Source organism: Glycine soja, chromosome 13, assembly GCF_004193775.1.
Source record: "Glycine soja cultivar W05 chromosome 13, ASM419377v2, whole genome shotgun sequence".
Classification (NCBI taxonomy): Eukaryota; Viridiplantae; Streptophyta; class Magnoliopsida; order Fabales; family Fabaceae; genus Glycine; species Glycine soja.
This window is the reverse complement of record NC_041014.1, coordinates 16,974,010-17,001,876: the sequence shown is the minus strand read 5'-3', so window position 1 is coordinate 17,001,876 and position 27,867 is coordinate 16,974,010. Positions and strand designations below refer to the sequence as shown.

The 27,867-nt window shown below is 31.1% G+C and overlaps 2 protein-coding genes and 1 long non-coding RNA gene across 9 annotated transcripts; 2 read left to right on the top strand and 1 right to left on the bottom strand.

Annotated features, from left to right (window-relative positions):
• Window positions 1-171: 171 nt before the first annotated feature.
• Window positions 172-6,501, top strand: LOC114382388 (uncharacterized protein Mb2253c-like). 5 transcript variants are annotated; one of them, XM_028341772.1, is made up of 11 exons: window positions 172-333; window positions 451-559; window positions 1,028-1,186; window positions 1,750-1,833; window positions 3,365-3,445; window positions 4,292-4,378; window positions 4,459-4,602; window positions 4,981-5,088; window positions 5,796-5,847; window positions 6,061-6,107; window positions 6,187-6,501. In XM_028341772.1, exons 2-10 carry the CDS (start codon window positions 461-463, stop codon window positions 6,093-6,095), a joined length of 849 nt encoding a protein of 282 aa, XP_028197573.1. In that variant the 5' UTR covers window positions 172-333; window positions 451-460; the 3' UTR covers window positions 6,096-6,107; window positions 6,187-6,501. The 5 variants fall into 5 exon arrangements, with proteins under 5 accessions (XP_028197573.1, XP_028197572.1, XP_028197571.1 ...); XM_028341771.1 differs by having other exon boundaries at window positions 3,362-3,445; window positions 6,191-6,501; XM_028341770.1 differs by having other exon boundaries at window positions 3,362-3,445.
• A 1,869-nt stretch (window positions 6,502-8,370) lies between these two features.
• LOC114382390 lies at window positions 8,371-11,663 on the top strand. The gene is made up of 4 exons (XM_028341775.1): window positions 8,371-8,845; window positions 9,927-9,980; window positions 10,879-10,938; window positions 11,292-11,663. The coding sequence occupies exons 1-4, from the start codon at window positions 8,531-8,533 to the stop codon at window positions 11,418-11,420; spliced, it is 558 nt and encodes a 185-aa protein (XP_028197576.1). The 5' UTR covers window positions 8,371-8,530; the 3' UTR covers window positions 11,421-11,663.
• A 9,699-nt stretch (window positions 11,664-21,362) lies between these two features.
• Window positions 21,363-23,089, bottom strand: LOC114381876. 3 transcript variants are annotated; one of them, XR_003660111.1, is made up of 4 exons: window positions 22,983-23,089; window positions 22,673-22,873; window positions 21,723-21,942; window positions 21,363-21,636 (listed from the first exon to the last, which is right to left on the bottom strand). It is a non-coding gene; the product is annotated as an uncharacterized LOC114381876 (long non-coding RNA). The 3 variants fall into 3 exon arrangements; XR_003660110.1 differs by having other exon boundaries at window positions 21,384-21,633; XR_003660109.1 differs by having other exon boundaries at window positions 21,363-21,942.
• Between the last annotated feature and the right edge of the window lie 4,778 nt (window positions 23,090-27,867).

The following is a 27,867-nucleotide window of genomic DNA, read 5'->3' as shown; positions in this document are numbered from 1 at the left end:
ATTTTTATGTTGTAAGAAAAAAAAATAAAGATAAAAATACAAAATTTCTCTTTGTTTTTCTCTCCTCCATCTAGAAGTTAACACAAAAATGGGCCTTCGTGTGCAATTGGGCCTTTCGCTTTTGTGTTGCTAGCAACAGCTAGACAGGACAATACAGTAGCACACGGTTAGTCTTTAGTCAGTTGCAGTTTTGACATGCTATCTCACTCTGTCGCTTTCACTCAACATAGCTTCTTCTCATCAATTTCACGAACTTCGAAACTGTTGCTTTTTTCAAAACTCAAAAACAGGTTCTTCTTTCATAGTATCACAGAAGAGAAAGTGATTCTAGAGGTGGGTTTGTTCACTATTCAACGTTTAACATCAAATTTTGGGTTATTTGTTACCGTGATATTTTTTGTTGTTGTTTTTCTCAACCATGATCATACCTTTGTGAATGTGACTTTTCAGTGTTGTTGCAATGGCTGAGGAGAAAGACGCTTTCTACGTTGTAAGGAAAGGGGATGTTGTTGGCATCTACAAGTCCTTCAGTGACATCCAACCTTTACTTGCATCTTCTGTATGTCTTCTTCCAACCTTCTTGTGTTCTTTCATGGTGTAAAGTTTTTGTCTTTTGGTTTTTTCTGCATTTGGGTAGTGATACTTTCTGATGTTGAACTTTTAAGCCTCTGTGTGCTTTATTAAACTTGAAAAAGTAATTCCTTACCACTTAATATGCATTGCAAATGTTGAATGTACACCCCCATTTTTGCGATATATGAGTGGAAGGAAAAAAAGTGAACGAGAGAAAAAAAATAAACAGAAAAAGTGATAAGTAAATGATATGGTGTGAATTGAAGAGAAATAGAAAGAAAAATGAGGTGAAAATGAGATGGAAGAGAAAGTGGATGTAGGACAATGGTAATTCTTGCAATAAAATTTTGATGTTGTTTTTTGATTTCTTGAAACGATCATGTTTTCCTTGTTTTTTGGTTGCAATAGAAGTTAGGGGGGTATTGTTAGTTGAGTGTTTGCATATTCCATGCAGGTGTCTAGTGACCCTGTAAGTATTTACAAAGGGTACTCGTTACCTCAGAAGACTGAGGAGTACCTTGTCTCACATGGGCTCAAGGGAGCCCCTTATTCTATTAGTGCAGCTGATGTGAACGAGGGGCTTTTTGGAAGACTTGTTGCTTGTCCTTATCAGGTTCGAGGCACCCTTTCTTATTTGTCTTGATATTGTTAACTTGAGCTCTATGTTGGAACTTTTGCCTCTCATTTTTTCGTTGGATTGTAAATGTGTAATGCATTGAGGTTCATCTGTAATTATCATAATTTCTGATAACAGTTTGGGGAGCATTTGCTTGAATTTAGATGATCTTGATTTTGCAAAATTAATTTTGGTTAAAATTGATTTTGAAGTGAACTAAGTTATGTTTGTAAACTTCTATTACAAAATCAAGTTTGTCATAAAATTTAGTATTTTGTATAAAATTCTCAACACAATAAAAGCTAAATGTGAGTTGTTTATTCTAGAATCTTGTTTAAGGTCATTTCCTCTATGAAACATTATGCATGTTTTTCCAAACGTGTGGTTAGAATGAACTCATGGTGAGATAAACCGAATTACATTGCAGTACCAAATATCCAATTAAACTATTTTTCTCTTTTGTAACCTGGGGATTAAGGCTTTTTAAACTTATGTTATGTTATTTGTGTCTCTTACAATTGAAAAAGTCTAACCTCAAGAGGAGATGAATTTTCTTGCAGGATCCATATTCATCTGGAGGAAGAGCTTTCAATGTGAGTTCCTCATCAAGAAACTTGCAAGGAGCCATTCAGTTTGACACTGGCGTAAGTTATCGATGTTGACATATCCTCAAACAAGAATTTGCACTTATATTACTGAAGAAATGCTATGATTTAAGTGAAGCACATTTGGAGCTTGGGCTGAGAATGAGTTGAGTCAAGTTTGACTTGACTCAGCTTGGCTGAACTCTATAAGAGTTGGCTTGCTTCAAACTCAAGTTTAGGTTTATAAGAACCAATTTTTCAACTCAAGTTGGGTTTGATTTAAATTCAAGGACTATTTGGTTCAGTTCATGAGTTAGCAAGCCAAGTTCTTAAAACTTATATTTACTTCAGTATTTTTTTGTGCAAAAATGACTGTAAAATAAAATGAAATAAGATTAAATTGAAATGACTTTTTGTGAAGTCAGGGACTAACATAACCAATGCTTACAATATTAACTAATAAGGACTAGAATGGGGGTTTACTCCAGATAATTATATTATCAAATGTACTTATACTTTTATATATTTAATATATATATATATATATATATATATATATATATATTAAAAAACTGTACCAGAAGTACCAAGGTAACAGAATGTTTTACAACTGAGGCCAGAAACAATTCGCCTGGTTACCAAGTAATAACACCATTGGGGCATAAATGCAAGATATCGAAAAGTGTAACCATTGCCTGAAACCAAAACATCCCTCCTCTACACATTGATTTTAACCAAAAAGTACTTCCCCTAATATAGATGGATCCCTATAATTAAGGTCCTGCAATACAACTCCCAACAGAATACAAAATAAAAGATTTCCTAATTCCCAAACATAACTTACTATCCACGAAGCAAGGGAACCAAAGCTTCCGCCAATGTCTCGAGCCTTTGAAAAAAGGAAAAACTGCCGTAGTAATTCTAGCTTCCACGGATACAAGCAGCAGGGTTATAAGCCCATTTGCGAACGAAAAGTTGAATCCTGGCAGCCTGCTATTAAGCCAACACCACGAGAGTAATAGAACCTCCTCCAGTAGTGATTTCATGTTTACTGCAGTGGGATTAAAAAGATAGTTATTTCTCTGCTTACAGACACAGTATATTGCTGCACACCAAATGACGCACCAAAATATTACTGCAGTGTGTGTGCATAGTTAGTCATGAACCAAACGAATTGAATAATATTTGGCTCAAGTTCAGTTCATTTAATTAATGAGCTTAATTTTTAGCTCAAGTCTAACTCCTTTAGTTCTTGAACCAAATTCATCAAGCTAATTAATGATTCTAGTTTCGAACTAATATGAAGTTTGTTTGGTTCATTGCCACACCTATTTGGAGCCCTATTATGTCAGGTATTTTTCTGATGTGAAAGTTAAATTGTATGTTGCTGAGGTCTACCTGTAGCAATCAGTGCCCTATTTTGTGGCAGGGGAGGCCTTCTGTTGTATGTGATTTTGGCTAATAGGGATCCAATAAAATTAGTAACATTAGCACTTAGCACTATGGTCTCACACTCTTACTGTTTGGCCAGTTGATAGTGTGTTTGACCTTAGTTACTGTCTTTACCTTCTTTTTCTTTTTTGTTCAGAAGCTGGCTGGATCATTTTCATATCCACCAAATTCACTGAGGAATCATACACTAGGTGGATCCCAAGCTGAGTGGTCTACTTGTGTAAGCTGGTTTGATTATTTTTTGCATTGCTAATTGCTAATATCGGCATATACACTCTACTACATCATAATTGTGTAAGTGCCTTTATTGATTATATAATATATTTAACAACTGTCCACGTAATTTACATTTCCCATGATAATATTTTGTGTAGTTGCCTGGTTGGTGACTGCCCCAGCTCCATGTCAATTGCCTGATTTTCTTTTTTTGGTAGCTTATCTGCAAGTGATAATAAATGTATAGGTTCTGGAAGTTATATTGAAATCTACTATAACCTTTTGGCTGTTTTATTTAACTAACTTCTTTTGAGGCATTCATAAATGATCTATATCTTAAGGGCTACTATGTGAAAATTTAGTTGATTGTTAATTTATCATTGATGCAACTCTAAAATTTCAAGCATACTATTCTAACATGCGTATGTGGAAATAACGATTATTGTAGCTGAATGCTAGTATAATAAAGTTGCCGTTGGAACCATTGAGTCAATGCAACAGTTAAAATAGATGTCTTGATTGACACTCTAGTGTGGTATGTATTATCTTTCTTGGATGAGTTGTAATAAGACTCATTTGTTCTAAATATTTTGACAAATCAATGAATTTTACACTTCAGGACATTTTGTCCACTAAAAAATTCTTTTAGACCTTATATCTTTGAGATGTGGTGGCAGCACATGTGCATATGATCAGAGGGCCTTTAAATTGAGTTAAATGTTAAGTTTTATTGTATATGATGCTATGATGGCCTCTCTTGATTGATCTCCACCTCTCTTCCTAGTTGGAATATTTTGTGTACTTTATCTTTTAATAATACAACAACAAATGCTTACGTCTCTATTTGCAGCTTTCGTGTACCCTTCATTTTGATGGTGCTTCCAAAGGAAATCCTGGACCTGCTGGTGCAGGAGCTATACTGCATGATGGGAGCAAGGTGTTTCCTGTCTGCAACAATTCATTTTGTTAAGTATATTTTTTTGACAGAATGTAGCTAACTAATTGGTCTCTTCTTAGGTCTATCGGTTGCGTGAAGGAGTGGGCATTCAAACAAATAATGTTGCGGAGTATCGAAGTTTAATACTAGGATTGAAACATGCCCTTAAGAAAGGTTATAAGCACATTATTGTCCAAGGAGACTCTCTGCTTGTCTGCAATCAGGTTTGTTATATTTACATAGTATGCATCTCTTAGTACTTTTCAGTTTCCCCCCTTGTTTTCTCTACCTCTTAACTCTTAATCTGTGTTTCATTACTTACAAATCATCTGGATGGTAATAAAAAGAAAACATGCTCTAATTTTAAAAATATAAATTACACGGATACTTGAAATTTGAAGTAACAATATAGTTCCTACTTTATGAGCAACATAAGCACCTCCCCTCCCCCAAAAGAAAGGTTCTTTGGATTCATTAATTCATATCCTTCCTAATGGTCAGATATTATTGAGTTGAGTTGAGATTTACCAACAAATACTCTTCAGCTTTTATACATTTTGTGACCACTTTACCGTCTTATTATATGATTGCTGTTGCAACAGATTCAGGGTTTATGGAAAATCAAAAACCAGAATATGGGTACCTTGTGTGCTGAGGCCAAGGAGCTGAAGGATAAGTTTCTGTCATTCAAGATCAGTCATATTCCTAGGGTACCACTTTGTCATTGCTCTATATTTAATATTTACTTACAAGTCAGGAAATAATGGCCAACTCTTCTTCCCCATTTTGTGGGTGATGATAAGTGGACAACTCTTGATAAACAAAAGATGAAGAGGCTGTGGACAACTCTTCCAACTCATACTGTTTCTCATGGTTTTTAGTTCACATGCCTTCCTACAAAAGAGGCCATGTGATTGTTAATGTCTTAGTGCCAGGTTGGATAAATTTTTCAACAAGAACTTATAAGAGAAGAAAATAAAAGGGAATGAGGAGCTAAAATGGATCAAAATTTTCCCACAAGTTAAAAATCAATTTATTCATCTCTATTTATTGGAAAGTTAAATGAGAGAGCTTTTAAGAAGTTGAGGCATATAAGTTAATTTTAATTAATGGGAAAAGTTTTGATTCATTTTACTTTGTTTCTTTTTATTTTTTACCTCTAATAAGAAGTATTGTTTGAGATGTTTATCCAAACTGATCCATAGTTGCTAGATTTTATACTATTTATGTATGTGATTCCTATTAGTCTGTATGTGTATAATTATGGTCACTAGCATCAGGCATCCTACTTATACGAAGACTTGCATGCAGCTGTCACTATATTTATCCTTTTGTTTTTAGAATACCACTCCCATATTTTTTACCTCACTGTTTGGTAATCTATTTACAAATGACGTGCCTTTTGTTGATGTTTTAGGAATACAACTCTGAAGCTGATGCTCAAGCAAACCTGGCCATAAATCTCAGAGGTTAGACACAAGGCTCTTCTGAGTTCCCTATATGTTTTAATTGTTATGTTTTCATTATAATCACAAATGTGCTAACATTGCCTTGATTTTGTTCTCAAAAAGTTTGTTATAAAATAGCCTAAATCACTAACCTATTATCCCTTTTTAAATTTTATTTTCATGTCCGGTTTTGGAAGGGGAAAATAAATTTTATTGGTTCCTAAACTTTTGCAGCTTGTGAAGTTCAAGAAGATTGTCAGTTGCTTTAATGCTCAACTTTGGTATGCTTGTGCCTTGCTTTCAGCTTGTGAAAATTCGGGTGCATTTTAGCTGTAGATGACCTTTTTTTTTTTTGTACAGGCAGTGCCTAATTATTTGGGACTTGGGACACTGCATGCCACTGATAAAGTACTGTTGGCAATTTCAATTTGTTAGTCAATGTGCTATGACATGTAGCATTAGCTTTAAGACTCAGTGGTACTTAGGATGGTGTTGTCTCAGCTAATGTAACACCGTATTGTAAGTAACCATGCATGTTTCTGAATCTTAGTGTTATCTGTCTTCATTCATTCGCTTTAACTGGTAAAATGAGTGTAGTAACTCGCTGTTATTAGTAAGTAACATGAGTGATGTTGCTTCGTGTCATGATCCCAAAATGAAAATTCCTTTCAAATATATTATTTGTAAATTATGCGTGATTAGTTACTACAAATGAAAATTCTTTTTCTATAAAAAAAGGATAAAATGAGATTTGGCTATTCTATTGTATGGCAATGCTTGATGGTTATTCGTGCTATTTTTTTATTTAATTATTATTGAACGTCAAACTTTTTATCCATTTTCTTTAGAATATTTGATCGAAGTCTTGTTTGAGAGTTGAGAGGTTTTTCATTTGGAAAGAGGCTTTGTAAGCAGTTAGAAGCTTTCTTAGTTCCCTTTATTTCAACAACGTGAAACAACACATTTGAGGGAAGTGAAAGGGTGGGGTGAGTTTTTTTAAAAAAATTCTTATTTGGCGCATAAATTTGAAGGGAAGGATAGGAGAGGAAGTGATGATAACAACTTTTCTCTTGGTTGTATTCTCTAATTATTATTAGATGGTTGAGAACTATTATGTATTTATGATCCCAATTATTTCATACATGACACCATTGGATGTTATTAATTTTTCTTTATAAATCAAAAGTTTGAATACAAATATAGGGAATGTCTAAGATTATAACACTATTTAACAACTTTTCTATCGTTAGAAGGGGTGTTCATCGTTATAGAATACTTTTGAATTTGAATTTACTCAAACCAATTTAAGCAATTTGGGTTGAGTATTTTGTGTACGTGGGTCAAATCTAAATTAATTCATTAACTTGAGTTTTGATTTATAAAATCATTAGACTTTTTTTTTAATATTCAATTACTATTATTATTTTTATAAAATATATAGAATATATATTTTTAAATTGGAAAATCATCATTGTTATTCTTAGATTATTAGTCATAACAGAGACTAGTGGTTACAATACATTATATTTACACAAGTTCAATGATTGAATATCTCTATTGAAAGTTATTTAGTATTTTGTTTTTTTGTACTACGAAGCTTAAAAAAATTGAGGATAGGATGATTTGGCGAAATATTAAAAGGTTAAAATGAATGTTGTAACTAGCAATTAAAATTATTGATATTAAAAGGATGAGACATGTACATTTTGAGTAACACTATATGATAGGTATGAAGTCCTGAGATTTTATGTATTTACTTTTATTTTATTCTTTTTATATTAGTTTATAAATTTGTGCAGGGAATATTAAGTTTTATGGTAAATTCAAATGTATTTTAATAAAATTTTAACTTATAAAAAATACTAAGTTTTAAAAATAATAAAAATTAATGTCTTGACTCGTTAATCATACTCAAACCAACTTGTTTGTTATTGGTTTGGATTGAGTATTAAAAAAAATGTAAAAAAATTATTCAACCTAATCCTTTAATATTTGATTGAGTTGGATCATGTGCGTAAACATTTCTACTTGTTGGAGAATTAGAAAAAAAAAAAAAGAAAAGTTATTTATAATTTTTTAAGGTAAAATTGTAAGTTTGATTTTTTTTTAAATATTTTATCAAAAATTTTGATTTTTTTTTCTTCATGATTTTAGTTCTAGATTTTAGAAAATATATAATTTTGTACATATTTTTTTCTTTTACTTTTTATATTAATTAATTAAATTATTTTTTAATTATTCAATGTTAATTTTTATCTCATCATATTACAGTGTCATTCTCACACTCCTGTTCTCTATGCTCTCACTCCAAATTTTTGTTATGTATTATATTTAAGGGATGTCTTTCTGTTATGTATGTAGAACAAAGGCCCAATGGCTTATGTATATGTTTCAGATACATAATGGAAACAAATTTCAATTTAATAGATTACACAATTAAACCTTGTTTCCCTCAAGAATATTTTTATATAAAAAAAGCCAAAAAATAAAATAAAATTGGGATATGACTTATGAGAATAAGAAAAAAGGTTTGTTATGACTTATGACTTAAGAGGTGAGTGGTAGTTTTATGGACAACATGGGAAATCACCAATTTATTTGTGAGAGTATACAATGATGTTCTTTTCTTTCTGGTGTGGATAGATAGAATAGATAGGGTGTGGGAAATAAGAACAGCAACTTCTCTTTACTGTGTGTGAAAAAAATGGCCACACTCACACTTTTATCATCTCTGTCTCTGCGCTCTTCTTCTTCTTCTTCTTCTTCTTCTTTTACACTCTCTTCTTCTTTTTCTTCTCCCTCCTCCTTTGCCTTTTTTTGTAGCTTCCCCTTGCGCTCTGCCACTTCATCATTGAAGGTACAAACAATTCAGAAGAAGAAGCGCGTGGTGAAGGCAGTGGAAGAAGATACCCAGCAAGAACTCAACGCTGCTGATGACTCTGAACAACCATCAACCTCCGAAGCACCACCCGTTGTGGTTCCCGTTTCCCCATCAGATACTCTCACCATGTTCTTTCAGGTACATCACTGCACTTTTTCTTTCTTTCTTTTTTTCTTTTTACATCAATTATTAGTTTATTGTGTGCCTTTTGCAATTTGCAATGCCCATTTAAATTTTTATTGCAGGAACCTTGTATATAACTAGTATGTTTTTATCAATGTGGCTTTGAATTCGACTTTTCAGACCTACCCAAGTCACAAAGTTTGTTCTTTTTTTAACTCAGTGAATGAATTTGTACCTTTTTCCTGCAATTGGGGGTTCTAAATGATATAGGAATTGCATGAAATTAGATCACGGATAGGACAAGTTGTGTGCCTTTGAAAATCCAGACGGGACCAAGCCAAATAAGTTAGAATAAATACCAGTTAATTCCTAAAAGATATAGCATGTAAATAACGAAATTAATCAATGAAAGATAGAGCACCATCGTGTTAGTCCCTGAGAAATGAGAATTGCCACTTAAGTGCTTGATATTCGCTTTCTGTTGTTCAAATTCGTCCTAGAGTTAACAGTGCTGGGGACAATTTGACCGATGAAGTGATATATGTGTGTGTGTGTGTGTGTGTGTGGGTTATTGACTCTCTTTTATTGGATTCCTTGTTGTCACATAAGATTTTAGAACACTCACTAATTTTCACTGCAATCTGAATCATAGAATCCAACTTAAGTTCTTAACTTATTTTTAGTGGGTTTCATTTTATCTCTCCATTCACACAAGAACCCTCGTTTTGACCTGAAAATTTGATTTTATAATGGTTAAGAACTAACAGAAACACCTGCATTAGAGTTGCTCGAATATGTTTGAATTATATCATTCAAAGGCTAAATTGAGGGTTTATTCAATAAACTAACCCTAGTGCCCTCCCATCATGGGCCAATGGGCTAAGGTCTGAACTATATTACTCACACAGTCACACTAATCAGTGTTGTAGCTGTCTAAACCTAAAACAGATGGATTCATGGATCATTAGATTACCCGGCTGAGTCGTATTTTTTTTCCCTAAAAAAATTGTGCAATTGGATCTTCAGGTAGATACAATTCTGTTTGTAACTATATCACTTTTCTTGAGACTAACTGTTTACTTTTGCACATTTTAAGGCAGAGGGAACAGTGAGTGAAACAGCTATTCCAGCTTTGACCAAAGCTTTAGAGGTATCTCTATGAACTTTCTAATCTTTTTTTTTTTGTTGTTCAATCGCTTTAATGTGAATATAAATTTGATGCAAATACACCTTTTTTTTTTGGTGTTGTGAGTCTTCATATTTTCACTCATGTTATTTTGTTCTGAGTTCCTTGATAAACATAGCTGCAATAATACTTCTTATGATTTAGTTCCTCATTTTAGAATTATTCCTCTGAAAAAGACATGAGTGGTTGTTGTTGGCTGATTTCCTTTTACTGGATGATGATGTAGGAGACTAAGAGTAATTTAAGGTATCAGATGTTAGTGACATTTATTTAGACCCAGTATTGTATAACTTAGATTCAAATGTAATTTAAAATAAGACAATCCATACTATATTAGTGAAACCATGGTCAACCTAGTTTTTGAATGGGGGAAGAGGGGAAATCTCATCACATACGGTTCAGCTGTGAGACTTGGAACTCCTTTTTATGTTTGAGCATTTGTCTCCTCTTCTTTCTATAAGCCTAGCTTGTAGTAGCCTCTCGTCTGCGTGATTGGATTCAAGTGTAGGAATAACATGGGCACTATTGTAAATATATGCCACATTATTTTGGCCATCCAGAAAGTAAGCTTGTCATGTAACCAAATACTGCTTTCTCAATGGAGATGATTCAACGGGGAGTATGTTTCTTTGTTTCCAGCCACAACAATAGTTTAATGTAATAATGGGCAGGTCTCTTATTTATATGCCCTGCATTAAGGTTTTACAAATAGAAAGCTTTTAATTCAATTTCTGCAAAGGAATTTGTTGGCCACTTCTTTGATTGTTTTCTTTCTTCTTTTGCCATATTGTCATTGTCTTGGGGAAATTTTCTTGTTGCCCTTAACACTTGGTTATAATTGTTCCATTATATATTTTTATAGGAGACAGAAGGTGTTACAGATTTGAAGGTTCAGCTTGCTGAAGGACTTGCAATTTTAGAGGTATAATTCAAGTACTTTTATACAATTGCCAGTTGACAAAAAAGCTTAATTGTGTTAATTTTAAATGATGAACTCTAAATTCTTGATTTTGGATGATCTCCCAACATGAGTTAAACTATTTGGCTTACAGGTTGGCACCCTAATGGAATTGAAATCTTTAAGAATGTCTCCTAATAGTTATCACGTAATTGAATTGTTGAAACACATATTCCTGATCAATATAAAACTTATAAAATATAATACCTTGCCATTGAGCTTTTTATACGAGGGATGTAACTATCTATTAGGTAAACATTGTCCAATGAATTTAATTTTACTTAATATCATTAATGATTTTTTGTGCTCTTATTCAGTTGAAGAAGCAGACAACAGTCCAAGCTACAGGAGTGGCTTCTAGTCTTGTAGAAACCATACAAGGTTCAGGCTTTAAATTACAGACATTAAATCTGAGTTTTGAGGATGAAGAAGTTGCAGTTGCCTAGATTAAATGTACTGGTGTAATAACAATAGTTTGAGGGAGGTAAAAAAAAGGGTTTAAAGAACTTGCCTTTCACACTTTTTTGACTAGAGCCTCCAACAATCATTTTGGTTTGTATAGGGCTGACTGAGGGTATTGGTTATTATTGTTGTTGTTCTTGTTATCATTATTGTTATTATTTCCTGAAAAAAGTGAGATTATTTGATGATGAAAGCCTTCAATTGATAAAAATGTGAGATTAGGACCATGGATGACTACATTACATATAGACCTGTAAGATTCAGAAGTTAATTTTGCTAAACATTCTTTGCAAGAGGGAGGAAAAGTATCGTGTATGAATCACCACGTATCATCTGTGAAAAACTGAAATGGACAGACTAAAGAGTATCCAACTAAACTAATATACTGAAAAAGGATATTGTGGAATAAGCAAATCATACAACACAAACGGGACAATGGGAGGGAAGAGTCAAGTTTTAGTTGCATAATAACTTTTTATGACACCTGACTAAGGGTATTCTTGTCCTGTATATAGGGGTGTTTATGGGCATGGATAACTGAGGACCTGACTTGATCCAATCCAATTAGTTTGGGTATTTTTTTTTGTCCGGGATTTGGGTCAAACTTGAACCAACACTCAAATCCGACAATGCATAAGATGGTTTTGTTTTTGAACTCCTGAATCAACCTAATCTGATCTGACATTGTACGAGACGGTTCTGTTTTTGAACCCATGAATCGATTCAACTTGATTTGTACTTTCTAAATTAAGAAATACAAAACATTATAGTTTTCTGTTAATTTTTAACTACACATTAATTTTTTTCTTTTTTAGTTGTTACTTTTATTTTTATTTTTATTCTATTTATGTTTTCTGATGGTAATATAATAATTCATTTCTATCTAAAATAAAATATTGTATTGACATTGAAATCATTCATTTTATTAATCAAATACTATCACAATTTGATCTTTTTGGAGGAAATTTGGTCATTATATATTACAAAGCTCTAGACAAAAACAAATTGTTGTTCTAAAAATGATGATGTCTAGGGTGGAGAAGGTTAGAAAATGGTTAACTGTGGTGAACCCAATATTTTAATGTTACTTGCAGTTGTGGGTTTTTTTTTTTAATTTTTTCACCGGTGATTTAATTTTTTAAAAAATATTGTAGGGGATAAAAATAACCTTAATGAAAGATATGTATAATCAAATGGCACATACATCAAAAGAGAGAACAATATTCTAATGCTAGTGGGGCATTATAGTTTTTGCATGACATGAAGATAGGCCCATTGATGTTTGAAAGACACATACTTGATGAAGATGGGAGATTGCAACGTTTATTCTGGTGCGATGGAGAAAGCCAACTTAATTATGAAGTCTTTGGTGATGTTGCGTTTGATGTCACTTACCGTAAGAACAAGTACATATTTCAGTTCGTCATTTTTTCAGGTGTCAATCAAGCAGACAATTGTTTTTGCAACTGGTCTTGTTTCCAACTAGGCAGAGCAAAGTTGTGTGTGATTGCTGGAACAATTGAAGGAAGCTATGAGAGGGAAACATCCAAATTCGTTCATAATTAATGGTGATTTAGCAATGAAGAATGCAATTAGGATTGTGTTTCCTGAGTCTCACCACAGGACGTTCCCAAACTGGAATGTGTATTATCGATACAGGGGATCTTTCAAGTGAGAAGATCCATCGACCTGAGACTAAGAGAAAGAAAGGTCTATCTATTTTTTAGTTATTCAGTTAAACCAATGATTCCTTATTGGAGCAGATAGCAACAACCATCTCATCTGGAAAAAGCCATCTTTTTCTCAATAATGTCTTTGTCATTTGATCCAATAGCGCTTCGTTAGATAGGAAGAGATTTGATAAATATGGATAACTCTCAGATAGAGTATTAGAACGGAAATAGACTTTGTGCATGGCATTTACTTAGGAATGTGAACAACAATGTTACCATACTTGAAAGAGATGCATGCTAGGAGATTATGATGTTGGTCATTTTGAGGAATTGTGGGATGAAATGATACATAAGTTTGAACTACATGACAACAAGTGGATGAATGATTTGTATGAAAGGAGGAAGATGTGGGCTACCTCTCACATTAGGGGTCATTTCTTTGCAGGACTAAGGACTACTTCCCGTTGTGAAGCATTTCACAATCATCTTGGCAATTTTGTCCACTCAAAGATTGGTTTTAGTATATTTGTTGAACAATTTCAAATGTGTTTGACATACTTCAGATTCAGGGAAACTGAAGCTGATCTTGAATCTGATTATGGTAGTGACAAACTGCAAACAAGGTTTCACTCACTTGAGAGGTCTGCATCAGAGCAATTCGCTAAGGAAATGTTTTTACAATTTTGAGTTGTTTTGTCAAAAGCAGCGTGCTTAATGATGGTCAGGGATTGCCACCAGACGCCATTTTGTTCCATTTATTTTGTCTCTAAGTACTGTGATATTGGGAGCATTTGTCATGTTTCTTATTGTCCCTTAGTTGATTTTAGGTGCTTTTGTATGAAGATGGAATCTTTTGGGATGCCTTGTGATCATATAGTGGTGTTGCTGGTGTTTCTTGACTTTCGTGAGGTGCCAAAATGTTTAGTATTGAACCGGTGGACCAAAAAAGCCAAGAAATCAATAATTGGAAGATATGTGGATAGCTCGACTTTTTGGGATTCTAGTCCTGTTTCAAGGCATGCTCACTTGCATTTCCTTTTTACAGAAATGGCAGAAGTTGCCCCTCGTTATGAAGATGACTACAACGATGTTGTGAACATTCTTGTTCGACAAGTTATGAAATTAGGCAAAAACATGGGAACCAGGGTCATGCAGAAAATAAAGACAGTTAGACTGTGCATGATACAGTAGAAGATCCATGTGTTGTTAGAACAAAGGGATGTGGTGCTGGTACAAGTAGTAATGGAGGCAAAAGTAAGCAGACTAATCGTTGTGGCAAATGTGGCTTACTTGGCCATAGTAAAAGGTCATGTACTAAAGGCAGAACAAATGTTCAAGTGTCACAATCTACTGGAGATGGTGCATGTACTGCTGACATGGTATTGTTATGTGAACCTCATGTGTAATTCATTTATACCTTTTGGTGATTGTAGCAATAGGATTTGTTATTTAACTAATCTTACACTTTTATTATTGTTATTTTGAAGGAAGTGGATACTTTAGTGGGTTCTACAAGTTGTGTTGTGTTGTTTTGGATGAGGATTGACATTACAACTTTGCACTTTTTTGGACGTCAGCCAAAGTTGAAGATTGTCGTTGTTATATGGATGTTGAAACATTGGGTAGGAGAACTGTGTAGAAGTTTTTCAGGATGCATGTGTAATGAATTGTGTGCATGACCCTTGTTTTGGTGATTTCTGTCTTTATAATTACTATATAACCAATCCCTCTTGGATTTGTTTTAGCACTTCACACCACTTAAACATCTATGTGTTAGTTTTAAAACTTTTTTGGAACCATCCCATTTCAATATGTCTTCAATTTATAGAAATTATTATAAGGCAAGTTGCTAAAAACAGCTTTTGCTCAAATCCCATTTGTATAAAGTGTAAACTGTGAACTTATAAGTCAGAGGCCTTATTGAGTGCCAGCAAAATATTTGATGTTGAGGTGATTGTACTGCAAGAAATATCACATGTATACAACCTATTTGGTATTTTTATCAGAGGAAGGAGGAATCGCAGGTGGAGATATCTGTTATGGCATGAAACATTTGTGAATATTTTGGTTTTGGAGAAATACCATAGTTTTTAGAAACCAATCCTTTGATGCAGGCGCCATTTTGAATGTCGTGAAATCCTTATGTTGGCAGATGTTTTTATACAAAAGCAAATCGGAGGAACATGTATTCTTTTCTTCGTCGAGTAACAACCCATTACTGTGTCTTAATACATAGTTATGGTACTCTGCAACATGCTTTTTGGAAGTTACTTGGCCTGAGGTCTTTAGTATTCAAGCCTACAATGACTTAAGGATTTAAACATCACCTATTAAATGAACCACTTGTATAATAATATATGTATTAAATAATTTTGCTTTAAAAAAAATTAAAATTCGATGTTGATGGAGGGTAAATTTTGAAGAGTCTATCTATAATTTATTTTGGATTAAATTACAATTCCCAAAATTTCTTTATACACGCAGGTGATAAATATAGACAAGCACTAGATGCATAATTACCAAACCATGGGCCGGTCTCATAAACCTTAAGGGAGTGGCTATTTACACATCCCATCATTACTAATATACTCTTGTTTGCAATTCTTTTCCCCACAATACATTCACCGGAATAACATATGACTTTGCAGTCTCCGTCTTGAAGAGAAAACTTCCCCAACTAAGTAACTTGCGAGAACCATCAATCAACGGTAGATCCTAAGCACAACCTCCTACTAAAATACTTGTCTTTTGGAACAAAAAAAATTCTAACATAGCATTGGTAAACGAAAAATGGGCCGACTTTAACGGAAGAGACTAAGGGACATGCTAGGTGCATCCAGCAATTAGGTGAATGGACAAAATTACCCTTGTGTTAAAAAAAATAATTTCTTCTTCTGGAAGAAGGTTCTTCCGATAGAACAATTTGTTCATCCGGAAGAACCTTCTTCCGATAGCTTCTTTGGAAGAAGGTTCTTCCGGTAGAATAAATTGTTCTACCGAAAGAACTTTCTTTCGGAAGAAGGAATTATTTTTTTAAAAATTAGTTTTATTTTCAAACTTTGGCATAAGGATAATTTTGCTCATTCACCTAATTGTTGGGTGCATCACTAATCTTGCTGGATGCACATAACATGTCCCAGAGAATAATTACCATCTCCAAACATTAATTAGACAAAAAAAAATATACAATCCTGTGCATGATGAAATGGGCTAATATGATAAACGTTGCCCAATTAAGTAATAGTGTGGGTGGTCTAATTATTTTTATTTTAAACCTCTCATTAGTATTGAAAATACTTAAATTTTCGTAATTCGTTCAGCAAAATTGTTAATTATGACATTTGTTGTTTCACAAAGTTTTAATTTTTTTTTGCAAGGGATTATTTTTTAATTAATTTTTAAAGTGACTAAAATGCATACATACCGAAAAAATCTAAAATTCATGTAGAAAATGACTTTTGATATGATTTTTATGCAGAAAAATACCTAATAACATAAATAATATGTCCACAAATTTTATTGACAACAGCCAAAGGGTTGAATTTTAATGTTTTTTTTACCAAAGTGATGAAAATTTCAAAAATTCATAAACATGGAACATGAAGACTTTTCTCTTCCAATCCTTTTTATGAAGCAACAAACGATGCCTAATGCTAATTTTGGGTTAGTGCCTTGTGCTTTGTTTAGTCGTTTGCTAGTTTAGCTAGGTGCCCGGTGGTTGGTTTGATATTTAAAATGAAAACAATAAATACTTAAAATTCAAATTGTGTACCTTCATGTTTGTTCTTGAAGAAAAAAAAAAAAACTTCTTCAACAGTGAGAATACAGTACGTCTATCAATGTCTCTTTATCTTTTTTACTTAAAAATAAAAACTATGAAAAATCTTTTTACTTGAAAACATTACTAACATAAAACAAAAGATAATTGTCAAATAATGACATAACTAATTACGGTAGTCATATCAAAGAAATAGAAATAAAAACTATGGTGCACGATAGAAATAGAAAAGAAAGAATTGTGCAGAATGGAAATAGAAAAAAAATACTATTGTGTACGATAGACAAAAAAAAATATTTTTTTCAAGAAAAAATGTGGATTTTGGTGGTTTTTTTACAAGAATCAGATTTTCACGTGAAGATCTTTAACTCTAATAATAGATCTTAGGAAGATGAAGTTAAGATTTCCTTTCAAGAATTATTATTGGAGATGACCTAATATGTAATAATATAATATTATTTTTATTTTGTGGACAACTTCCACATATAAAAAAATGATATTCTACAAGTATAAATTTGATTAAACTAAATCATCTAATTTAATTATTAGACAAATTATTTTCTTTTGTAAAAATTAAAACACTTTGTATGTGTGTGATCTTGTATGTTTCGTACTAAACTGATAATAAATTAATCATAATTAATTAAGTAATCAAGGTAAGCATATGCCAACACTCTTTAGGGTCCGAATAACATGAACTAACATATTTTATCTTCAACAATTAAGAGAAGAATAATATAATATTTCCTTCCACTATGTATACAACTCAACATTAACGCTAAAGTATATTGAAAGAATGACTTAACAAATTTTTTACTTATTTCATTCAATTGTCATGATCTAGGTCTTAATTATATCATTAATTCTACAAGTATTTAATCATATCTAATATTTATTGAAGTGGTATCCTAAGACGTGTTTGAAATTAAAATATAAAGAATAAATTATCAATTACTATGATAATCTTACGTCAACGAAAACTATTATATTAGCTTTGAGAACTTATTTCTTGAAAAATTAAGGTTCCATTAAGATTTCTCAATTGAGTTAGTGCAATTGAGTTAGTGCAATGATGACATCTACATGTACATCATCTATATATGAAAATTAATAAATGAGATTTGTTAATGTTTATCCAATTCACAATAATCTTATAATCAACAATAATTTACATTAAAATTATAAAAAACTTGTTTCTCATTATCATAATTTGTATCATGTTAAAAAAAATTTATATTTAACCAACCACTTGTCAAATTAACAATATAATAATTTAATATAATTTATGATAATAAAATAAAGAATTATTATTTACTAAAATTGATAACATGATTCAAGTGTATGCCAGATAAGAATTGCAATTGCAAGGATAACTTGTGAGATTTAAATCCTACTTCAAAAAATTAACACATAACATTCTTAAATTAAGGAACCAAATGAAAGGAGAGCCTTCGTAGAGAAGAGAAGAGACTCGTGTGAAAGTCTTGTTTATGTGCTCCCTCACTTTAAAGAGAAGAGACTCCTGTGAAAGTCTTCTTTCGTTACGTGTTTATGTTATTTATTGAAATTTCTAGATTTGTCATGCCCACCACTCTCTCTTCTTAGTCAGGGATTGTTAGATAGTCATATTATTGTACACTTTTCCCCCGAACCTTAATTTTTTTTCTAGTAATAGCAAATTGGGGGATGTGCTTTTCTGCAATTGACAATAACATATGGGATCCACTAAATTTTTTATTGTAATACAATTATAACCAAGTCCATAGCATAGTTGGTGATAAATTATGAATAATCAAGTCCATAGCATAGTGGTGATAAATAATCAAGTCCATAACAATTATAAAAAACTGTCACAAGAGCATTTATCTTTATACACTATAATTTTTATAAATAATTATAAATAATCAAGTCCATAGCATAGTTGTGATAAATTGAACAATTTTTTTCCTAATAATTATTTAAATAGTTATTTATACATGTTGCACTCCCCCCGGTCTATAAACAAAATCCTTAAGGAACAACTTGATAAATTTTTAAATGAGTTAGACTAATTAAATTTGGCCAACTGATAAAGTTCTAAACTACTTTTAAATGTGCTTAAATATTTTTCTTAAACATGACACCGTAGGTAGTATTAATTACCAATCACAAATGAAACCCATAATCATTCATTAAACGCAAATCTCCGTTATGAGACTATAATAAAAAATAAATCAATGTAATACATGCGTTTATCCTATAAAAAAAATCCTAATGCACAACACTAACCTTTTAAAACACTACACCAACTATAGTAAAAAACCTAAAAATTGCTAACTATAATAGGACAACTGTAGACAAAAAAGGCATCTTCGGTTCAAATTGCTAACTATAATCCAACGAACATAATTTATATTCCTTGTTTTTAAAAGTGGGACTTTTGGAATTACCACAGCACAGTACAGGCTGGTCTCTAGGATGGCTATTGATTTATATAACAACATAAAAGTTAACTTTTACAAAAGGCTGAATTCATGTTCAGACACGAAACCTCTATTGTAGTATTTTGGTTTCCCACGTCGAAGGTCTGCTTTTCAAAGTCAGAAAAAGGTTGTTTTACTAGATACTATAATGCTATGATGGTCAAATCCCTCAAATCACACCTATGCAAGTGCAGATGTGTACAAAATATGCCCTAATATCATGTCAACTCATTAAATAACTTTTGTAATTACCCGGGAAATGGAGAAACAAGTCACCTTGCCCTACTTACCACCAACCGATCGAAACACTCTCTACTATCACTTGTTCTTCTTATCCGACTCCACAACAGATACAAGCCTTCTTGCAGAGATAACAATGGCAATCAAAAATTGCAGAGAATCGTGTTAAAGCCAACTTTGCTGTCATCATTGGAAGCAACGATGTAAGTTTTCAGCTTTGACATCAATACACATTCCAATCTCTTTTTTTTTTTTTTTCTATACAACCCGATTTTTCCAAAACATTAGCATACCTGTTCAAATTATTTTACCAGATAACGGTAAAGATTCCACGGTTCTTCTATAAGAAATAGGGAAAAACTCTAGGTGTAACTGTTATCATTGAAGACAAACATGGGAATTTTTTCTCTGCCAACATCTTAATAGACAAAACCAAGGGGAAGAAAATTGTATTTTTTGGCGACAACATACAAGACTTTTGGTAGCGTTAAATGCTGGAAAATCTTTTGGTATCGTGGGAATGGTATGTTTGGGATTGGGTGGTACTAGTTTTGTAAAACATTCAAGTTGGTAGAGGGTGATGTCCTGCACCTTATCAAACCTAGTCATGAAGACGACATTGCAGTGTCCGTTAAACGACATATGGCATGTTAAATATCTTAATATATGTTTATTCCTTAATTCTGATTACAATTTTAGATTGATAACATGCTTTCATGGTTGCTCATGATTTCAGCATCAAGAAACCTTATAACTTGTTATCCTTCAAACACCTCATTTCAATTTAAATTATATACACGCTAGGGCAACAAATCAACTTAATTGTGATGTATCATGTTATGCGTTCAAAATTCAAGGACTCTCTTCACATGTACAACACGATATCCCAATTTGTTCTTATTTAAATTATTGATAAATTCCACATGGAGTTAAGCTACAGTCATGGCCTCACCTGTGCATAAAGGCCATGTGCTAAACAATCCTTTCTTGTCTTGTGACTAGACCGATTGGGCGTATGTAATTCTCATTTTTTCGTGACTTCTTTAGTAATGTTTTTTACTTTATTGGTCTGAGGCTTCACAAAATTCACTTTGGACTTGTTGTATTAACTGAAAACCAGTTAATTACGCAACAATAATTAAAATTAATTAACTTAATTTAAAATAGTTATTATTTATAACTAAATACATTTAATTTTACATATATGTATGTAACAAAGAAAAAAGTTATGAACACAATATAAAAATTAGAGAATTTTCTTTGTAATGTATACTCACAAATACTAAACAAAAAATTAGTTCCAATTAGTTTTAATTTTATGTGTAACAAAATTAATTTTTTAACAATTATTATTTATTAAAACTTAAACAATTATAATGAAAAAAAAATAATTCCCAACTCCCTTATAAAATTTATGGATCCGTCAAAATATGTATATATATATATATATAATTTAGACTTATAAAAAAGTTACTATTATTATTCAATATTTAATATATATACGCTAACATGATAAAAAATAACGTAAGCATCTACAGTGTTCCTAATTCATTTTTAGGTCATTAGCTTATGATAAGTGGTTTGTTTTAGTTTCAAAACAAAATGACAAAATATATATAATATATTCATATTATTTGTCTTTATTCATATATATTTTTTCAATGTCAACTATTTCAAAATACTGCTCATATCATATGTCTAACAACTGATTATACTTTCAAAATTAAATTAATTGAACCAATAGACAAATACAACGATACACAAAAAAGAAGGTCGAAATAATGCAAACTCATATTAAAATGCCAAATTGATGTATATACCTCCATATTTCGGTAAAATACATTCCTTCTATATTTTTATTTTTATTTTTAAAAAAACATTTATGTTCAACACCTTGTTGTGAAATGTTCACATATACAACAGACCCCAAACAAAGTAACTTTAAGGTGCAGGAAGTAACAGCCCTATTTTGCCCATGTCTCCTATAGTCCTATGCGTGGGTGGGGCCTGAGTCTGTGACTATAGCTTAGCTCCACCAGTCCACCTGCTATGTAAAATTAATTAAAATAAAAATACATTGGGATAAAATGTGATACATGTCAAGAGAGTTCCCATTTAAATACACTCACATACCTACTAAATAAAGTGGTTAGATTCTCTAACAATTCATACTCCATGATTCACATATAATCGGAACATTTCATCACCTTTTAACCAACAACCAAATTTCCTACACGACCATGTTTGGGGTCATTACCAATTTGATATGTATCACCGGAACTTATCTGTTGCGACACCAAAGGCTCTACCAAAATGGATGGCCATTTTAGTTGGAGCCATTACCAACTTGCATCTGCAAAATACAAATCCATTTTAATTACCACATCAATACCTCATCATCATTCACATTATCTAAACCATACCAACCACATCAATGAATTCTTCCTCTAAGACCACTACGGCAATTCAATCAGTGAACATACACAAACCACAACAATTCCAAATACAAACAACACTAGTCCAAAATTATTAGAAACCACAACCATTAACAATACATAATATCATAACAAACCAAATCAAACTACAAAACTACACTACTAGTCATGCTATAATATGCATTTCATCAAATTCAAACAACTATTTCTACACATGAACCAGTCAAAACACCTCAACAAAAGTGCCAAAAGGAAACATCAATGCTTCATACATAGTAACTAATTATAATAATCAAATTCACAACTACCCAACAACATTACTAAAAATTTCAGAATCAATGTTTACTAACATCTCAATTCATTCATGGTGACACACACTCAAAACTCAAACATTACTTTATCAAAATACCAGAATCAATGTCAAGAAATATATAAAAGAAATTAACTCTCAATAAACGAACCTTCAAACTAATACAAATATACAAATAACCAACCTATACACAGTATGGCTGTTTCAAAAATTAACAATTGAAATCAAATTTAATATATAGTAATGATGTCTAGCATGGACCACCTTATTAAGAGGTCTATCATGGATTATTATTTTTAACCACTACATCAATCTAGTTATTGTGGGTCATGCCACACCTGATCCTGAAAAGTCTCACTGGTAAATTTTTCGACCACTAGTCACCGCCGTCGAAGGTGATATCCGACGGTGGACTTTCATTTTATTTTTTCTCCCCACCACCAACACCTTTTCTTTCCTCTTCTCCAGCGAGTTTTGCACACACCACTTTGGGGACCTGAACTTCTCCGACAATTACATTCCAGCGACGATTACCAAGCCTGCAATCATATTTGAGAAACTCAGATTTCAAAAATAAAGGTAAGATCTAAAATCAAAAAGCTACAATTGAAACATAAAGAAGAAAAGTAAAAAAACAACGACGATGACATTGAGGGAAAGGGGATCATCAGGGAAGGAGTTGAGAGTTGCGATTCTCTTTTATGACCTTAGGGAAAGAGAAAGGTGATTATTAGGTTCACATACCCTCGGGGTCCGTATATCATCAAACACTAATAAATCAATATTAAATCCTTAAACCGATAGTTAAAGTTAACATAAAAGATAACGTGGTGCTGAACAAATGGTGAGTGCTTCTCACCACAAAATAATGTAAACTTATATATCTATTGAATAATTTTATTTTATGTTAATTGGTTTTAATATGAAAATTAATATATTATATAAGTTATATTTCAAAGTGTGACACAGTCAATATAAAACTTGAATATTTTTTAACATTTCTTAGAAATAATTATTAACCTTTAATATCAAATTGTGTCTTAAGAGAGGATACACTTAAAAAAAAAATGTTTAGAAGCGAGAACCTAAAAGAAAGAAAAACACATGCACATTGCAATGTGGACGTCTTTCAAGTTGTAGTAGTTATTACTCCTGTGTTACTTGAGGGAGAAAGTCAGAAAGCTCTTCCCATTGGTCTCTGTTTCTTCTTTTTACATCTCATGTTCTCTTCATGTTTTTATTCCGAACAAACCCGCGTTTATGTCTTATTCATGAATCATTATAGAAGAAAAAAATCTATGCTATAGTGTATAGACTATGGTGATGAAGAATCAATATTGTATATGTAATGTTCCACTAAAATAGTAGATTATAGCATCAGATCCCAAATAATGATGTTTCAAGGAAACATCACCTCAATCACACATTGCTTAACTTATCGACTAGTTATTGGATGGCCAAGGGAGAACACCAAATACTTTATAAAGAATATAAAAAAAAAATTGAAAACTGAACTTCCCAAGAATAACTAACATTTAAAAATTCCAACAATTAACATAAATAGATAAATAATCATTTAATTCTTATAAGTAACACTCATCTAAGAATCCGTCTCTGTATAAAAAAATAAATAACATAAGTTTAATTTTAGTTTATTTTTAATATAGACTACATATATTTTTATTGGAAGAAATTTTATTCGAAACAGAAAGACAAAATTTTAGTCTTTACTCTTTATCCACCTTTATTAAGAGACCAATGTATTAACAAGGTTGTGGTTATATAGAGACTATCATTTCAATTTCTCTTTTTGGGACTGATTCATAAATGAGTGTCACATATAAGAACTAAATGTTTATTTAAACCAAAAAATAATAGATAAATACCTTAAATTTCCGGTTAGAAACTCCAACAACATAAATATTACCTCGTTTTTTTCTCTAGAACATTTTTATACATTCCCTTTGAAAACCAGAAGTATCATAAATTAACATGTTCTAATGCATTGTTGAAATAATGAAAATAGTGTACGAGAGACAATTTTAAATGGCAAAGGCTTATACTATATCATATATATGTAGAGCATGTTGGTACCGTGCACTTTTTTTTTTTTAATACATGATACCCTATAATTCATTGGCAAGCACATGTTCCTTGTTTGATTTATCTGGATTACTATAACAAGAATAATCATCAATACTTGCACGAGAAAGTAATTAAATAATTAACACTAAGAAAGAAATCAGACAGCAACAGAAAATAACAGTGAAATAAATAAAATTATTTGAAATTGGCTGTCGTCTTCTCATAAAGCATTAGTCAAAAGTTCATTTAAAAATTTTAAAACAAATATCATTCTTTTCACATTGATATGCTCTTGATGGGGTAAAAAAATGCAGACCAACTTGCTTAGAAAGAATTTTATTCCGAAATAAAAGTGTTTGAATGCAATAATATATTTTATGGATCTTTCATGGGCTCACAGAGAAACAATAGACAGGAGTTCTCTTTGTATAAGTATGATAAAAATACATTTCATATAAAAATAGATATAATTTCACTAAAAATAATATATTTTATGAGAAAATAGACTATGTTTAATACTATAAAATAATTTTATATTATCATTGAATCAAATCTTATTATGAATGATAAATTTGTTAACTTTTATAATAAATATCTTAAAAATCATATCATAAGTGATTTATAATTAAAAGACGGTTATAATGTCAATATATGATAATTAAACTCATATTTTATTATATTTAAAATATTTTCTCTACTCATAAATATATATATATATAAATATAAAATATTACATATAAATAAATATTTAATTTTTTTAGAAATTGAAATTTTATTAATTTTAATGCTTGAAAAAGTTAAAATTTAATAATTAAAGGAATGTAAGAAAAGCCGACAAGATATAGTTGTCTCTAAAAAGAACTGAATTTTGTTCCCTCCTCAGCTATCTAATTTTTTTTTGGCCCCCTTTAGTCATGGGGCCTCGACAATCGCATCGGAAAACAGCTCCTAGGACGAGCCCTGTTTTCCCTTTCATGTTGTGTTTAGAAATTGAAAGTGGGTTACGAATGTATACGGATTGGGTTTGGTGAAACCTATAACTCAATTTAATTAAATTTAAATGAGTTAGTTTGATCAGTTTTTTAAGAAAAAAAAAATTAAAACTCAACTCAACTCTTAGATTTAAGGGCCAGACCATTTAAATTTATCAATTATTTTTTAAAATAATATTTTTTATGAGATAATAAATAAATTCAAGAACCGCACACTTACAAAGTTTTAAAACCCAAAAACTAAAACTATTACAAGATAGTTTAAAAATTCTAATATTATCAAATAGTCAAATGAGTAGTGTAGTTGAAACTTTAATTAAATTTAAAATAATTTTGAAATAAATTTAAAAGTAAAATAGATGTTCTACTGCCCTTGGGAGTTAAAATTCTAAATTCTTAAGATTGACTAAGTGAAATCATGAGAAATGAGAAAAGAAGAGATTGTGTTACTCTTGATTACTAAGTCTAATAATAATAATAATTGATTTTTATAAATTTAATAATAATAATAATAATAATTTAATACAAATTAACAAATTAATCAGTTTAAATATTAAAACTTGTTACACAACTTAGAACTTAACAATTTAAATGAGTTAGGTCAAATTTAACTTCAATAAAAAAAAACTCAACTCAAATTATTTAAATTAATTTAAGTTAATTTGAATTCGTCTAAATCTTTACACGAAAACACCCCTAAAATGTGCATTGCAATTTTCAAAAGTACGTTTTTAATTATTACACACACATAACCTTAGTCAACTAAAAAAATGATTGCTTTAATACGTGGAGAATACACCATTTTTTGTCATAAAAGAGAGTGCAACAGCACTTATAGAAGTGTTGACGTCATTTCTCTTTGCAGTCAAAAGTTTCAATTTTAGGCTAAATTGCTAGTCACATTAATTATTAGTTATCACCTTAATTCAAAGGTATAAAATTAAACTTAAAATATATTTTTATCCTTAATAAATATTTAAATTATATGTTTATTTTTATGATAATTTATTTTATTAATTTTTAATAAAAGAATAATTTTATTTTTAATTATTGATATTTTTTAATTCCTGATAAACTAACAAATTTTATATTTATTTTATAATTTATTTCATTTGTATCAGTGCGTTAAAAAAACATGGAGTAGTATATGAAAACATGGAGTAAAAATAACACTAAGACACCTCCAACTAAAGTGCTTGTATTATTTTTGCTTATCAAACCATGATGATAAATAAGACTTTTACATTCGAATTTGTGTGTATTAATTTAAGCATTCTTCGAGCAGCAAGTGTTTATTTGAGCTCACTTCTTATCTTTTATACTTTTTTTTGTCAAATTATTAACAGTAATATTAATTAAAGAAACAACTAACAAAAATAATTGAATAAAATGTAATGATTTTGTATCTGTAAGACTCATTTAGCAATTTTTTGAAAGCTGATATGTTAAAAAAAGAGTTATTTAAATTGTAAAAAAATTAATAATATGTAAGAAACCACTTATAAGTGTTAAAAAAAAGATAAATTATGGTTGGAGATTGACTTTGATGAATACCAATTTGTGCTCAACAACATGCACGTCCCCTAAGATTGACTTATCAAATAATTGGGGTCACCCTCTTTTTTGTCATGTCAACAAACTTTGCTTTGGATAATGGACCCGTTGTACATGTACTGATGTACATGAGAACATCAGACCTACAGCAAGAGTTGAGCTGGTGAAAACTTGGAAATTTGGGTAAAAATATTTTTGGTGCTTGTATAATTTTAAAAATTTATCTTTTAGTTTCTGTTCAGTCTTTCTATTTTAAGATTTTTTCTCTCTCTAAGTTTAGAATACATCACTTTTAATTATTAAATGTTTTAGATAGTACTTTATAAAAAGGTGTAAAATGATTTAAATAAGTTTAAAATAAAAAATGAACATTTTAAAATTACAAGCACTAAAAACAAACAAATGTTTTGAACATGATCGAGTTACATACTTACATGCATGCTACCCTAAAAATGAATATGTGTGTGTGTGTGTGAGTGTGTGTAAATGTGTAGTACTGCCTTAACCAGCAGTCTAAGTTTATATTTTAATAAACGCTTTGAATGTATTTTTGGGTATTGAAGTTTTTTTTTAAATTCTTTATATCTTTTTTATCTTATGATAATTTTAAAAGAAATGTAGCGGATATTTAAACATGTACTTATTTTCATTATGATAGTTGAAGGGCATGCACCTCCCTTAATGCATGGTGGAACAAAAGTGGTACGCATTTTCTCATACTTCTAAAAACTTATTTTCTTAGAATAAATAAATTATTGTAAAATTAAATAGCGTTGAATTAGACGAATATTTGTTTGCTCAAGCATGTGGATAATAATAATAATTCTTTTAAAAAAATATTAACATCATGACTACATACCCCAGAGGGGACAATGGCCCAAACAATAAAAAGTCAGGATTTG

Coding starts and splice junctions, on each gene's coding strand:
- LOC114382388 (XM_028341771.1), top strand. CDS start 461: ATGGCTGAGGAGAAAGACGCTTTCTACGTTGTAAGGAAAGGGGATGTT. Junction 1,187..1,749: donor TTGTTGCTTGTCCTTATCAG/GTTCGAGGCACC, acceptor ATTTTCTTGCAG/GATCCATATTCATCTGGAGG. Junction 5,089..5,795: donor AGATCAGTCATATTCCTAGG/GTACCACTTTGT, acceptor TTGATGTTTTAG/GAATACAACTCTGAAGCTGA.
- LOC114382390 (XM_028341775.1), top strand. CDS start 8,531: ATGGCCACACTCACACTTTTATCATCTCTGTCTCTGCGCTCTTCTTCT. Junction 8,846..9,926: donor CTCTCACCATGTTCTTTCAG/GTACATCACTGC, acceptor GCACATTTTAAG/GCAGAGGGAACAGTGAGTGA. Junction 9,981..10,878: donor CTTTGACCAAAGCTTTAGAG/GTATCTCTATGA, acceptor ATATTTTTATAG/GAGACAGAAGGTGTTACAGA.